This window comes from Haliaeetus albicilla, chromosome 17, assembly GCF_947461875.1.
Source record: "Haliaeetus albicilla chromosome 17, bHalAlb1.1, whole genome shotgun sequence".
Lineage (NCBI taxonomy): Eukaryota > Metazoa > Chordata > Aves > Accipitriformes > Accipitridae > Haliaeetus > Haliaeetus albicilla.
The window spans coordinates 8,069,407-8,086,444 of NC_091499.1; the positions used below are offsets into that span (position 1 = coordinate 8,069,407).

Below are 17,038 nucleotides of genomic sequence, written 5' to 3' on the forward strand. Positions count from 1 at the left end.
ACAAGATAAGAATGGCATTTCATGGAGAACCCAGGCTCAGACCTACTCTAAGGTAGAACACTGGAATGTCCCTACTGGAAGCCAGGGCAACAACATTATCCTCAGGTTATTTGAAGTCCTGAGAAAAACCAGAAGAATTAGACGTTTCAGAGAATCTTGAATGCATAATGTTCAGCAGACAACCAGTTAAAAGTACCAAAAATCAGACCTATTTCTTGATATACTATTAGAAATCAAATTCATGACAATAAGAAGATACTACACCACCATTAGGATATACGAATCCTTTGTACATACGGCTTCACAAACCCAGCTTGGGTTTGAGCACGAAAGCTTTCTACAAGGTTTGAGCTCTATAAGTAAGACTCTCCTTCAGTAACTACACTACAAATTCAGAACACTCAGTTTCTCCAAATGGGCACACCTACACAGATGTAAGGAGATTTCCCCCCCTACTGCACCAATCCACCACACAGGAGCTGTCAACTTGGAACAAAGAACTGTGGTTTGGGCAGTCTACAGGAAAAAAAGCCTTCGAAAGCTCAGAGATCTAGTCCAATCTAAGATTTAAAATCGTCAGAAAAGTACCTTATGCTTTAGGACAGTTAGGCATTCCTGGACAAGTTTCCACCTAAGAAAGAACTTCTGAAATGCATGTGCCCTGTTGACAGTGAGCTCAGCTCATCTCTGATGATCTTCACACACTCAGAAATATCAGCTGAGATTGGCTCAAGGTTCCCTTAATTGGGTCAAATAAAAAAGGATCCCCAAACAAGCAGCAAATGTATTCTTTTCTTTTTCCCCTACTAAAGAATTACTCCACAAAAACATGTATCATCAAAACTGAGGGGAAAAAAAAAAAAAAAAAAAGAAAACCAAGAAAAAAAAAGAAAACAAGCCAAAACCACCCCATCGGCTTCATTGTGGCCAAGGTCACACTGGGGGGAAAAAAAAAAAGCCTGGACAGTGGTTCAGTCAACTAGGAAACACAGACACTATCTGAACTTAGTATGAAAAAACATACATGTGGAAAACCAAGAGCTTGTTCTCTCAGCAGAGCTAACACTATCTCAGCTATAATCATTGTCCTGAGCAGAACTTACAAACGCAGGAATACAGGACAGGTCACCACACTCCTTTCTTCTATAAAAATCATCCCCCAAGATGGATGGAAACCACTTTAAAGCAAAAAAACCACAGGTCCTACCAGCACATATTCTCACAAGATGTCTGAAAAAACCCCAAGTATCTGAGGGGGGAGGGAAGGGATGGGAAAGGGACAGGGGACGGACACAGGACAAAGAACATTTATTCTCCAGCACCTACCCATCTGTAGTTACATTTTTCCATAAAACAGGTCAGACAAAAATGAAAAAGATGGAACCAGACAAGAAAGAGATCTGAAACTTCCAAGCTGAGTTTTCTGAGAGTTGAAGACTGAGATTAAAGCAGTAACAAATCTAAGTCCTATTTGCTCCCATTTCTTCTATGGTCAAGAATGCCAAGATTACCACTAGGCACAGTAACAGCTGGAGAGAATAATTTTAAATCACCCATTATGTGAAAAATTTTAAACATAATCGTTTCTCAGAGGCTGCAGCAAAAACCTCAAGAAAACAAAGGGTCTGCAGAATTCAAGAAGTTAAAAGCAATTGTTTTCATTCTTCAAACAGATCTAATCCCTCACAAGGTAAATTCTCAAGTGGCAGTGTAAAGGAAACTCCTGGTCTATCACAGCAAAGACAAAAAGGCTCTCTGTTTCAATTTAATTTCCAACATTTCTGAGTAGCAGAGGACTACACACTTCCAAAATGATTGGAGAGAAAAATAAACCTGGAACAATCCATGGACATGGTGAGAAAAATGTTTCTATTACAACAGGCTTTAAAGTTTGGAAGAGTAAGAACTCTGAAAGACAAAGACCTTGAAAATGATCTGATAATCCTGGTTTTCCTCGCTTGTGGTGTCTGCTCATCTGTTTTCTTTGGAGTAGAAAGGGAAATGCACAGCTAGTAATAGCTGAGGGATAGCAACAGCAGCCAAGTACCAAATACTTCAAATCATAGTTGAGAGACAAGGAGAAAAAAAAAAATCCCCAATATGTGAACGTTGCTGTAACTAGCATCAAAATAAGAGTTGGCAGACTACAGAAAGAAATGCAGTGGCTTACAGACAAAGATTAAAATTCCTTTTGCTCTCCCTCCTTCATGCCCCTCTGCATTGCTATTTGGCAAAATGCTTTCAAGGCCAGCCTGAGTCTAAAGATCCAAAACAGGAGGCAAGATCCAGAAGCCAGCACTTCACAAACAAGCTTCAAGTATCAGCTACCACAAGCAGAGATGAAAATCCTGGAGCAGATATGTCTGCTTAAGTCTTAGAAAGAGGGAGAAGAGACACGCCTCACCTCTTCCCTGGGTGGTAAAAGAAAAACTAGGACCTTGTGGGCACTCCAAACTAGGTGCCTGTATGGTTCATAGGGCATGTTCATCCACAGAGAAAAGAAATAACACCAGGTATCTTTACGGTCATGAGGGTCTGTGGCAAGACACCCACACTTAGAATACACAATGTAGACTATGACATTAGAATAAAGATGTAATATTTTAATCACACAGTAACAGTGGAACATTGCTGTGTAAGCACCAAGGCATCCACAACAGCAAAACTTCATTAACAGACATAAAATTGTATCACTAGAACATATAGTACATTTATTGTAAGTAATTGTCTCCCGGGTTATGCAATGTTTAAATACAGATAGCAGGAATTGGTTCTATTACAAACCCTCCCGCCCTTTTTTTTTGGTCTTAGTTAGGAACCAGAAAAATATTTAAAACAAAATGTTTAACTATTATCAATTCCACTGCAGTTTATTCATGTTATCCATCTGGACCCATTAGTAGACACTAGTAACCTCGTCACTTAAGAGAGTAGACAGTGACTGGGTAATTTAAAATGTTTTCTTTTTAAATTATTTTTAACTTCCCATGTAAACAGTAGCTTAATAGCACATTTCCATAGTTTAAAAAAAGTCAGTGAAAGAAAGCTCAATGTCAACAACAGGAATCTGAAACATCCCATATTAATAGCTCGAAACTGTGTTAAGATACAACCTCTTGAAATGAAGCTCTGAAGGAAAGTTTGCATGAATGCATTCAACACAGACAAACATTTTGATTTTCATCTTGCACTGTACCTTGTCATATTTGCTACTGGAACCAAAGCCAAAAATCAGAAGGTGACCGTGAGAATCAGTACATGCAAAATGCTGTCCATCAGGAGAGCACTTGCAGTCAAAAACTGCACCATGTCCTTGTCCTTCAATCTGAAATACATCAACATACAAAATAATTAAGTTACCAGAAATAAATACTTTTCAATTATGATTCTCAAAACTGTGGTGCTGATGTTGAAATTTATCATAAAATCTGTAAGACAGTATACTGCTAGATGGAAGTTACTTTAAAACATAGTTTACTTTTTAGCTATTCACTTTTCAGTGAATTTTGTAATAATGCTCATGAAAGATGCCAAATTGATAGTAGTAGAAACTGACAGACTTTATCCACAAAGCAGGCACAGTATAGGAAGTGAAAATAAAAGCTTCCCCTTGAACGTCCTGCTAATGAGCCTAACCAGAGAGCTGGGTCCAGTTCAGGGCTTAGTCACTACACCCTTTCAATCCTCTGCCTTTCTGCTAAGCTAGCCCAGTAGCATTGGCTGCTGCGGTGTTTCAGAACACCTGCCCACTAGAAAACGCACTGACATAGACAACCCACATTACGCAACTTAGCAACTGCCTATTTCTGTAATTCCTACTCCTAATTTATTGGAGTGGGGGAGGTGTAGATTTGTGTAAAAACTCCACTTTTTAAAGGAGAACTGCAAAGATTTTAAAAAAGGAATTTTTACCTGATACTCATTTTCTGTTTTCCAGTTCCATTAAGCCAGAACAAATGGGTTTTTGTTTTTCCCTGCAACCTGTCAATCAAGCAGAGGTGACCAATCACCACTCTGAATTTTCATGTCTTCAGCACCTCTTCAGAAAGCCCCTTTCTATTCTCCCCAGCAAAGCACTTTTGCATTTTCTTTAAAGAGACACCAAACAAAATTCTTTCCCTAACTGTGGCAGGTCTACATACTGCCAGAAAAAGCAGTGGTATTCAGCCTGCAGGCAGTACCACTATGCACTTCTGTAGCACCTTCCAGAGGCTGTCAGCATTATTTTAAAAAGTTAACGAACCGAGCCTCGAAAAACATGTGAGGTAGGTACTGTTCTCACTATCTTACAGGCTGAGACAAAGGCAAGAAGTCTAAATCTTTTGCCCACGGTCTTACAACACATCCACACCCACACCCCTGCATATCCCCCCAGTGACAGAGGCTGCTACACCTATTACCAGTGCTTTCAGGTATTTGATAAAGGTCTGTCTTACTACAAGTACTTTCCATAAAAGCCAAATGAGTTTCTGGATCAGCAAAAGAGGAACATAAACCAATGGAAGTTTTATGTTCTACTTTGCCCACTATTCCAGAAGAAATGAACAGAAGTATCCTATAGGAAGAGATGGAAAATAAAAACAGAGCTTCAAGCAAGTGACACTAACATCACAACAGCTAGGAATGCAGAATGAATTTAGGGTAAGCAAGATCCAACAACCAAGCCAAACTTACAACTTTGTGCTGCTTTTTGTATGTAGAAAGCTCACCATATTAAAGGGAGATGGTTTGGGGAGGTAGGTGGAAAGGGGAAAGAACCTCAGCCCAAGAATAAGCTTTGCAGATGTATAGTAAAAACTTGGAAAGGGAGTACTTGCATAGAGATTTCTGTTCCCTTTCCCTGCCTCCAAAAAACCAAACATCAAAGCATCAAGCTTCATAACATTCAAGTCCTTCAAAAATAGAATTTCAGGGTTCTCCTAGAGCCTAAGATTTGAAGGCTTTGTTTTACAAGGAAAACAAGGTATGTTGTGGGAAGACCTATTTGCTAACCATAGTGAGGGGAAAAATAAGAAATAGGAGGATAAAAAAATCAGACTAAGATGATGGGTTTTTTTAATCCTTCCCAGCAAGAAATGGTTTGGATGGACCATTTTCAAGAAACCCTTGAGAATTATAAGGGAAGACATTTCCATCTTACATAAATGAAAAGAAGAGTGATCAGTGCAAAATCAGTGATTAGTCCAGTGCAAATGGTTTTACTCTAAATGTGGCAGAATCTGGTTTAAAAACTGCTTTTGGAAAGGACAGCAGTAAGACCTTTTGGTACAACCCCTCAAGTCTGATGTACAATTACTTGGAAATAAAGATCTTTAATATCATAAGAACAAAAATTACTGTTGGGGATAAGCTTCCAAGATGTAATTACTGTTACAAATTTAAGAGCAGAGCCTGCCCGAGTGTGCTACCCGGTAGAATTTTTTTCAAACAAAAATATTTGGAGATTAATAAAAGACACTTTACAATGGAATTTCTTCAACAATAAAGCTAACACAGAGGACCTGGTCAGTTGCAAAAGGGGAAGCTGTAGTAAATCAGTGAAGCAGTAACTTCAGCAAACTAGGTAAAGGATTTCAGCAAGAAGGAAGCTGCTTTCCCCACTCCATCCCTTTTAAATCAAAGATGCAAGAACTATGTGAAGACTGTATCCGAAGGAAGATAAACTGTTTGTTCTGCCTGGAACCTTCCCCTGCTGAACAAAGGCATCAACAGTGAAGGGAAGAGACCGCTCATGAGAACAGAAAAAGCACTGGTCAATGAAGAGTTGTCCCAACAAAGGGCTGCCAAGAGCAAACATGTTAAGACACTGCTGATAGCAAAGCAAGTAGCAAGGACTCGTCAGCCACAAAGAAGAACCAGTGATGCTATACAATGAGGACTAAATTAGGATTACTTTTAGTCTCAACCCCAAGAATTAAGCTATTTGCCCGTATTTTCACTAGCAAGGAATGAGATGGAGATTGGTACATCACAAAGGGAGGAATGCTGATGAAATAAGAGAATGAAAAAGGGAAGTTCTCTTTTCCTCTCCGTTTTGAAGAGTTTATTGTTCTTCCCCAAACCAGGGAGAATAGAGGTGTGAAACTAGTACACAAAATAACATGTCTTAGATTCATAAAACTAATTTGTTGTATGAACACAAGAGTAGTACCACCTACCGAGAGAGAGCTCAATAATAAGCCTTTCTGACCTGGTATCAATAGGTAGTATGAAAGACTTAAAATCTAGTTTTTAAGAAAAGTAAAAGACATGGGAAGAAAAAAAAAAAAGAAAAAAAAATCAAGTAAAATGAAAATTAATCAAGAGTAGAGAGTACCAGACAGACTTAGCAGAATTTCTCCAGTAAAATAACTGATTTTCTTATACCAAGAAAATATAATTCATTCAACATCACAAGATTTCACAGCCATGGTATGGCACTGAAAACTTGGTCCAAATGGAACAGATTGTGATTAACAGGAGAAATGCAGAGTAGGTAAACTTGCTAAGGAAAGGATAACAGTTATTATTTTGGAAAGACATACAGAGCTAAAAGGATGTTATCAGTGAAGTTCCTCAAGCCAGGCCTTTCTGTTAGTGACTACAGAAAAAATTAGAGCTTGTTGATGAAATGAACATTAGGAAATCATCCACTGAGAACACATTTGAGACACAGCAGAAATGGTATCGACTGAAGCAATTAAAAGCTAACAGGACAAAACGCAATAGGCCATGAAACCTAGTAAGGTTATTAGAAATAACTTACTAACACATTTACTGCCAGAAAAAATAATGGAACTCAGTCTACACACAATGACACTATGCATTTCTATCATGCCTTCCAACACAAGTCATCAGCACTGTTTAAAAAGTCAGTGAACTAAGCCTCTACTAGCCTGAGGTAGATAACGTTCTCTCCTGTCCTTCAAATTAAGGGACTGAGGCAATTAGTTGGAAACACAGGGAGAAAGATCACTATGTATTCATTGCAATGCATCACATATAATGTAACAATAAAAAGAACACTATAATCCTAAAATATACCAGAAGTATATCCAGAAGAGAAAGAGAAAGCACATACACACTAGACAAACAGATAACAGTAAGAACAAACTCTTCCAAAGCAATACACATAATTTTTGCTTCCCACATTCAAGATAAGTAAATTTTAAGTGGAACGGCTACAAAGAAATGCTTCCACTCACCATGATAACGGAAAACCTAAGAGCTCAGCTTCTTCACATGGACACTAAGGAAAGAGGACTATTTTGTATGCCTATACAAAAAGACCTTTAGCAGGAAGAGAACTACTCTACTTAAATGCATAGGAGCAAATAAAAATTAGCTACAAGCAACATTCAAACTTGAAAACTGAAATTTAGATTCTAATGATCACAACAAAGGTATGCTAGAACTTTCTAAAACTAACAAAAAAGCAAACTTAAGTAATTGTTACAAAACATATAACCTCTTTCACAAGTGATGAAACTACATCACAGCTGCTTGAGTCAAATCAGTCTCCAAGTATTTTGAAGTTCCTTTGCAGGTTTATGTTCTCCTTTGCTTTAAGGAACAATTTCCGATCACAGCATGCTTCTATGTCAAGCCAAAAAGTATCTACAGACTTTCTGCAAAGTTAGAAGAGGCTGCTGCAGATTTGGAGGAGTGGAAAGAACACTTAATTTTTAAGCAAGCTTAAAGAAAAAAAAAAAAAGGAAAAAAAAAAATCAAAATCAACAGGGCTTCTACACTGCTTCCAAAACAGCAACAAAGAATCAAATGGTACCAAGAGGACAAGAAGTAATTAAATTAAAACATTTACTAAAAATGTTTCTATCTTCCTACCACACAAGTTAGTTATCCACTCAGGAATGCTGTGTTTGTCTTGAAAGATAAACATATCAATGAAAAGATCTGACAGATCACCCACCCTATGGATGCCTGAAACTATATAAAGGCTATATAAAGAGTACTTACAGCTTCTTTTTTTTTTTGTTAAAGAAAGTTTTTCTTAATAAACATCCTGCAAACTCCGTACTGGCTTCTACTTGGACTACTAGAGCATTATGCTGGCTTTGCTCTTCAGGGTCTGCTCTTACATACTATTCAAAGGTGGAACATCTCAAAAATTTCAAAAGCATCTCAGTAGGACTACACTGACTGATTCAAAAATACCACATTCTGTAATCTTACTCTATGTCATTCTGTATTTCAGATGACTACAAATCTGATCTAAAAATACAATACCATATAATCCTAGCAAAACTGGAAGTCTCTTCAGACTTTAAGACCACAACATAAGAAGTAACAGTTTTTAAATCTCTAGTTAACACTGGAGATTACAACATGTTGTCCATAGGAGCAAGTGGTATATCTTTTGGACATTAGTCCAAAAAAATCACCTCACATGGCAGGAAATCCATGCCCAGAGCATTCTGCTGAACTGCCTAGATGGAATCTGATCTTCTGTGTTGTTCTTCCAATAGGGACTCCAGGTTTTTTTGGTATGTCATTAAGGCTAAAACTAATCAAGCAGTTGCCAACAAAGATCTAGGTAGGCCAGGCAGGTTTACTGATTAACAAAAAGGAAACAATGTTGTAAGCAATGTAATAATGCTGTTAGGCCTTCAGCGTTTATCAGGTTGCATTGAAAATAGAAGCAGCATTAGAAAGTAAGGAACCGCATCACACATATCAGTAAAGATCAGACCTCAAAAGATGGGGCAGGAAAAACATTAAGATACACAGATATAAGGAGGCATAGCATAGGAATTGCCTGTAATGAAGTGTCCACACAAAAATAAAGGACAGAGTCAACAACCAGCTCTCTGAAGGAGCAGGAGCACACAGAAAAATCCGATTGCAACTTAGTAGCCTCTGCTTGATTGACACTTTGCAGGAAGAAACCCTTTTGACCTAAATCAGTTGATGCCATAATACTGACAGTAAATTCTAAGCAAAACAAGGATCAAACTGTACTAAAACATTCAAACAGTCATAAACAGGGGATGTGTGTGTCCAAATTCACAAAAACTAGACATCATTGCCATTATGAAATACATTACTACTAACACCTCCATGGGGATTCCCAATTTTTCTCACTGATTTATATAAAAACGTAAGACATGTAGGAAGAGGGCAGAGAGACTGGGGGTGGGGGGGACAACCACCAACACATTGCTGCATCCAGATGGTCTGATTCTTCAACCGCAGTGCAGACTCTTCATTAACTTCAAGTAGGGTCAAAATTATACCCTCTACACTTTCCATTGTGGAAATCAGGAAAATTCTTATGGGCTGCCTGAACTTGACCTTTTATGGTCAAGTTCTTCATATGACAACTTCAGTCACTGCTTATGCTAATGGCTTCAAATAAATCTACAATATATCCAAAGCTCACAAAGCTAAGAAAGTGCTTCTATTAAAATTTTTCAAATGATACATTAAGTGTCAGAAAGTTGGGGAAAAAGTATAAGCTTGCAAAAGGACCATGCAATGCAACTGCCATAAATCCTATAAAAGTCATTAAGGACCCACTTGAAAAGAAATGCACGGAACCAGGAATAGTACCAGACAACTTTAGACAACCAGCTAGCTACAGACTTGGGGACAAAAACCTCAACACATCAGCTTCAGCAATCTTGTCATTATTTCTTAATGCCTATATGGCTGAACTTTCAACCTTAACATCAACATGCAAGTTTTTTGGGTTTTTTTTAATATAAAACACTTATCTGCATTTACACAGATTAACTAGTATCTGGCTATGAAAAGGCATATATTCACCATGGGAACTTCACATAGTGAATGTAAACCAAAACCAGTATGAATGTATCCACTTACTTCAAGCTTTCTCACTGGATGTGTGACAGTACACATTCTCAATTTCAAAAACAAGCTTAATGATTTAAATACAACTACTGCTTTGCTGTATATGACTACATTTCCTGATTTTGTGTCAGCATTTCTAAGCAGCATAACCTGTTTCATTAAGACACCATCTGAAACAGCAGCAACACTTTAGAGCTATGTAACTATAATCATCACGTAACCAGAAGAGGGTGGCCTTAACACAGTAGGTTATTTATCTGCTTGCTGATTCTACTACTCCATTTGTTTTCAAAGGCAATCAAATTAAATAAAGGAATTTCAGAGATCACCTTCAAAACAAGCTTATCAAATCCATTTTTTGTTTCCCCAGCCAAAGGCTTCTCAAGAAAGAAGCAACCTGAAAAAGAAAACTAAAGACCAAAAAGAGTCACATCCTTTTTCTTTACTATAGCACAGTCATAAGAGCTTGGGTCTAAACTTTAAGACTGGTCAGGAAATCAAGGGGCCTAAAATTAAGTTTGTGAGCATTCACAAACAAGTTCTATTCTTTTGATTGTACGAAAGCATTACATACTTCACTGCATAAAGTTAGAACGTAGTCTAATGAAAGCTACTGCAGCAGAGTAGTAAGTAAATAAGGTTTTAACGAGCAGTCCTCCATCATCACAAGATCCTTCCAACACACCTTTTCTTCTACCTAACTTTTCTAGTGGTAACTGTTAATAACATGGTCATGTCTTAATCCTTTAAGTGTGAAAAAGCAGATGCTGGAGCCTTATCTTCTCAATATAGAGACAGAGATCTTCCAGTGAAGTAAAACTTTTGCTCTTCACAACTATTACTTAAGGACTACCCAGACATAACCACTACAACTTTTTGTCTATCAAGCTTTATTTACATGATTGCCTTGCTTTATGCACCTGACATAGATGTATAGAGATTAAAAAGGAAATTTAAATTTAATTGATAATTAATTTTAAAGTAACAACAATATATAGTCATTTCTCTAAAAATTAAAATAACACTGAGAAAGGCATTATGCATGTTTGCTTGAAAACTACATAAACAAGCTGTGGTATTTTTTTCCTTTTCAGATATCTTCTCTTTAATTTGTGGTTAAAAAAAAAAAAAAACAAACAAAAAAACCCAACAAAAACCATTAAGTTGGTCATGCTAAGCAGGTGACCAGTCTTAAGTCTTGCTAAGAAATCCTGACCCACTTTCTCAAGTACAGCTCTGCAATTTATATTTCAGATAACAAGCACTGTCCCATCAAATTTGAAACTTCATTAGAGAAGCCAACCCAAGCTTCTGGTCAACTTGGTAAAATAAGAAAATCAACACTGTGCAAAAGAAGTCATAATCCAAACGATTCTATAGATAAAAAGTTCACAGTCTCATTAATGGTTTTACCCTGCTGTGAAGCTACAAGCTTTTTTGGGTTGGGTTTTTTTTTCTTTCTTTCTTTCAAAGATTATTAACTTCTGCAGTACTTCCCTAACTCCAATCAAGAACATAAGCAAAAAGATCAGCCTACAATTTTGTTAGCTCCACTGATACAGTAACTTATACCTTGGTACGGTATGTTCAACAACAGTTTATATTTAAGTACTTTGACAAGTTTTTCAGTACCAAGAACTTCAGAGTTGCTGTTCCCCATTAATGTACCTGTTAAAGGGAATGAGTACATTTACGTTCTGATGTAGCAATATGATGCAAAGTCAAAATCACTTTATCTTGCTGAAAGGAACAATAACCATTTACATAAAGTTCCAGTAAGATGTCCTTTAATCTCTAAACTCCAAAAAAAGAAAAGTTTTGTCCCCATTTTTCTTTTAGCTGTCACAAATTTTCTTTAGAAGAAAAAAGAACAAAAAAGGAAATATAACTTTGTTTATGCAGTTAAATCTGGACTTTATCCTAAAATCTCAAGTAATTTGCTTCTGGTCTGACAATTTTAAATGAAGTTGGACAAAACCACATATTACTAAACTGATATTAAAATTGCAACTGCAAAAACTTTAGCTTGTTAGAAAATTGACACTTTTCAATTCAGCTGCTTACAGTGTACCTGTTTTAATGTATGGTTTTTCATACAGATCAAAGAAACCATGCTCATCACTCATCTTTGAATAAACTATTTTAACATTTTGTGAAATAAACACAAAAGTGTTTAAGTCCTTACTTTGTTTAAAAAGCATTCATATTTAAAGTTTAAGCTTCATCATCTATTGCTAATTAATAAGCATATTGGAAAGAACACATGCAAGTCACAAGCTTCCTAGTTCTGGATACATAAAATATAAGTATTTTACATATATGCTGGTTTTGGCTGGGATAGAGTTAATTTTCTTCATAGTAGCTGGTATGGGGCTGTGGTTTGGATTTGTGGTGGAAACAGTGCTGATAACCCAGGGCTGTTTTGGTCCCTGCTGAGCAGTGCTTACCCAGAGCCAAGGGCTGTTCTGCTCCTCACCCCACCCCACCAGCGAGGAGGCTGGGGGGGCACAAGGAGCTGGAGGGGACACAGCCGGGACAGCTGACCCCAACTGACCAAGGGATATTCCAGACCATAGGACGTCATGCTCGGCACATAAAGCTGGGGGAAGGAGGAAGGGGGAAACATTCAGAGTGATGATATTTGCCTTCCCAAGTCCCCGTTCGGCGTGATGGAGCCCTGCTGTCCTGGAGATGGCTGAACACCTGCCTGCCCATGGGAAGCGGGGAATGGAGTCCTTGGTGTGCTTTGCTTATGTGCGCGGGTTTTGCTTTACCTATTAAACTGTCTTTGTCTCAGCCCACGAGTTTTCTCACTTTTACCCTTCTGATTCTCTCCCCCATCCCACTGTGAGGGAGGTGAGCGAATGGCTGCCTGGGGCTGAGTTGCCAGCTGGGGTTAAACCACAACACATGAAAGTGTGGGACTATTCATCATGAGCTTCCAACAGAAAAGGGCCTAGAATGAAAGCAAACAGCTAGGATTCTGGTACAGAGATCTAGATGAAAATATGCCCCAGTTAAAAAAAAAAAAAAAAGATAAGATAAAAATCACAATTTTTTTTCTAGGACACCTGAAAACCTGTAAGAAGCCTCATCGTACCTTACAGCAACTACAGCTATTAAAGACATTGTTGTCTTTCTAGGTCTCAGTGAAAAAGCATGTATTATCCCCAGGATCAGTGTTTTTCAAAAACAGCCAAGAAATCCAACTGTATCCTATATCTTCTCCAACACTGATGCAACAGGCAGGTCAGCCTCCCCCTCAGGCTTTGCAATTTTAATGTTGGGTTTTTTCCTTTTTTCTGATGGTTTCCATAAAAGCAGGACAAGGCATAAGAACAACAAACACAAATTCAAGAAGTAACAGTTACACTGCTGTAAAAAATGATCCAGTATTCTTAAAGTACCAATCTGGTTCCCAGGGCAAGCAACATTTACTCAGTGACACAGAAGAGAACAATGGTGTTTCTGGGAGAGATTAAAGCTTCTCTTTCAGAAACGTAACAGAGTTAGTTGTCATTTCAAATGAAGCTGAAGGTGGGAGAGGGGGAGAACAGGTTTGGTGAGGCTTTTTTTTTTTTTTTCTTCCTCCTCCTCTCCTAGAAAAGAATCAGAAGGTTGCTTTGAATCCCTAGTTTACAGAGCTCAAGTTGTAATGCATTTCTGAAATATACTCATGGTATTTCTACATGCTCTGATTAAATGTGCTTTGGCATTTAGAAAAAGACTCATCAAATTCACAACAGCTGAAGATATATATTGTGACCTTTAAGTGTCAAAGGCTAAGGTGGCTTAGCCTTTCAGCAAGTCCGATAAAGTCACAGAGGTAGGAGAATTTTGAAGAATTTGAATCTGTGAATTTAATACAAGATCATAAAAACATTCTTTCTGTATCAGTATTTCAAAGCATTCTTCAGAATACGATGAAAGGACTAAGGCCACCTTTGCAGTGAGTTCAAAGCGGGTTCCAGAACTACCACTCACCCGGAGCCTGTTACAAAGAACACTGTAATACATGACAGTGCTCAGAAAGACTGTCTTAACATTAAGGTAACGTAACAAGTCCAAATAAACTCTTCACAACCACTAGGAGGAACACATTAAGATTACAAGTAAGCAAAAGTCTGACTTTAACAGGCATCCAGGCACACAGGAGGCCCCTGAGGCACACAAATCACGTCAGACATAAGAAAGCCCACTACAGGCTACAGCAAAGCCTGACTTCTCAAAGATGCAACTCACAATGAGAGTCAGTCCAGTAAGACAGAAGAGCAACACCTAGTAGTGAAAGATCTTTTGTTGTTGGTTTTGTCTGGGGTTTTTTTTGGAAATCTGTTGACCAGAAGAACCATTTTTTATTTAAAGGCATCAGTATTCCTACTTGATTAATTTCTACATTACACAAGGACTTCTTAAATACCGTAAGGCCAGTCTTTATCAAAGAATACACAAGCTTCCCACTGCAGTAACTGCAATGCCTACTTACAAAATCTGCTGCGTCAGGTATTAGATTCAGGCAAAGCAATTACATTCAAAGATACGGTACAAAAATCCAACATTCTACAGTGACAAAGACTAAAAATGCCTGCTCTCCCCTAGTCTTTCATTCTTGCTACTGTAGTACAGTTTTCATATTTTCAACGGCATACTTTTAAGTAACTGCAGTCACCATATGTTCCTGCAACTGTTCATAAAGCTATGCTGTAAACCAAATTATTTTAAAAAAAAAAAAAAAAAGAGAGAGAGAAAAAAAGAACAGATCTACAGGCCTGTACATATCCTGCAATCTTTTAGGAAACTTTTTTTTAATATTCTTCTACAGGGCAGCCCACTCATGGGACAAGAACTATCAGCTTTACCACAAGAGAAACCCATACTCTTAAGGCTCCAGACAGAATGCCTTTTGCAAGCAGTCTGAATCAGTAGAGCTCAGCCTTGAGAGGTACTGCTTAAAGGAAAGCACACTTAAAGGAAACCACCTAAGTCCAAAAAATAAAAATCAAGGCCAGCACTGTAACACCACAAACCTATCTGGGGTCAGACTCGAGGAACACCAGTACTTAATGTCCAAATTGCACCACCAACAAAAACCCAATCACCAAACCAAACAAAAACCTGTGCATCCACCTAATGTTATTACTAGGCACCTCCTTTTTGATCTGGAAGATTCTTAAGTCCCTGTAATTTTCTTTTTCCCCTCATACATTCTCAGAATTGAGAAACTTCTGCTTAGAGCCTACAGGAACTACAAGCGTAAGGCTAAGCTGCAGCACATGGTATCCAAGTGCCAACCCTGGCATTCCTAACAAACCAATAGTGTCAGGTCTATTAAGAAGTAACTTAGTGAGAACACCTGAAAGAAAACAGATCCTATGACAACTGAGTGGTGTACAGCTTTTATTTATGACTGAACGCAGCACTAATTCTGCAAGTTCAAGAGCCTGCCTGAAGCTTGATGCCAAAGGCCATTTCTAACACTTCCAAATTTACCTAGAACATGATTTCCATACCCAAGTAAACAAGCCTAGCAGAAGTGCCTAAACCCACAGGCTACAGATTCACATCTCTCCACAGTGGCAAAACTTCAAGAGAAAGTTGGGAAGAAGTCCTGTCTAGACATTTATAGCTAAGATGCCCTCCTGGGTAAGTGGCAGATGTTGAATTGAACACCTTGCCACTGAGGAGAGAACAGAATCTAGGTCTTTCATTTCCCAGCTCAACAGCTTAACATTAGTTAAGGCAATCCCAAAAGATGACTGCCATCTGCTCCTGTGCCCTCCTTTTAGGAGAGCAGGGACCTCCCTCAGTTATTGGAAAAGTGCCTTACCACACAAGGGACCCAGATGCCTCATTGCAGCTTCTGAGTAAGAAACTGCATTTCAAATATATCTCTATGTACATTATCACGCAGCGGCTTTCACTGGACAGCCCACCATTCAGTGTATTTTTTTTCCTGGATCATCCACTAAAACCACCTAAATCTCATATACTGCTCAGCAAACTGAGGATTTGGCAGGATACTGCAGTCCGCTTTGCAGACTAAGGACCTTGGTCCCCAACAACTTAGGTGCCACAACAGTCAAGTCCTTCACTGAACCTAGGCCCTGGGTAATGAGCCACAATTTAAACACTTCCAAGGCTTCGTGCTGTCCTTCTGTAGCAAAAAGACTATTTTTGTGAAATACATAAGCTCTGAAACAATTGGCTGCAGCAACCATGTATGGTTTATTACCCTGTTTCTTCAGAAGTCTGCTAAATGCTTTTTGTACCTGGGAAATACAGCAGGTGAAACTACCCTAATATTATAACACCAAAGCCACGACCTCAATGATTCCTTGGAAAAATGAATGAGAACAAAAATGCACTGAGAACGTGTTTTTCATTAGCAGCTGTATTAAGCCAGGACTGGCAGGGATATTACACAGGCCACAAAACAGCAAGTACCTGTATTTGCACACGCAATTTAAAACCATCCCAGGACTTATTTGCTGAATCTCGAAATTGCCTAAAAAGCTTTAACCCCCTCACACTCTTGATATTTCTATGGCAAATTTCACTCTCTGGGGTAGTGAATTCATCCCCTGAGTCTAGCCGACTCAAGTTACTGAATTAAGCGAGTTCTGAATGCCCATGAACTCTGACACTGAGTTACGTGATACTTACAGAACTAGATCAAATGAAGACTACAGGTGAAATGTGGAATATATAAAATATATACATACTTACTGAGAGTAAACCCATGTGTGTAGACAGTCATTTACGGGACTGAGTTTACTATTAATTATAACGATCAACATCTGGCAAACAGACCAAAGACGCTTCAAATTAACTATGACTGTGCCAACTGATTTAATAGCAAATCTTAATTTTAAAAACCTGGGAGAGAATATTCTGTAGGACCACCTGAGTCTCCTAGTGCCACCTATCTGTAACCAGCAAGGCACAAATGAACTTTGAGTGCCCCATTTAAGTTAAATACAAAACAAAAAGTGTATTTGGTTACTATAGCTTTGCAATTTCACATTTGCTGACTGGATAAAATGAGTTAAGCTTCAAACTGATTGACACCTCTTGCATCCCTCGAATTTTGATTTTTTTTTTGATGCTGACAATGAAGGAATTGAGGGGTGGGGAAGTGGAGCAGGGAGGGAAACAACTTAAAAATACCCAACTCTACTTTAGGGATTTGCCACAAGGCTTTAGATGTACCAAGCAATCCATCTTAGGA

At 38.3% G+C, this 17,038-nt stretch overlaps 1 protein-coding gene across 2 annotated transcripts in view; it reads right to left on the reverse strand.

Annotated features, from left to right (window-relative positions):
• Positions 1-17,038, reverse strand: part of PHIP (pleckstrin homology domain interacting protein) — a 117,763-nt gene that overhangs the window by 53,109 nt on the left and 47,616 nt on the right. For both annotated transcript variants that reach the window (XM_069804712.1, XM_069804711.1), the window contains exon 16: positions 3,197-3,325. In XM_069804712.1, coding sequence (XP_069660813.1) covers positions 3,197-3,325 — 129 coding nt within the window. The remainder of the gene's footprint in view (positions 1-3,196; positions 3,326-17,038) is intronic.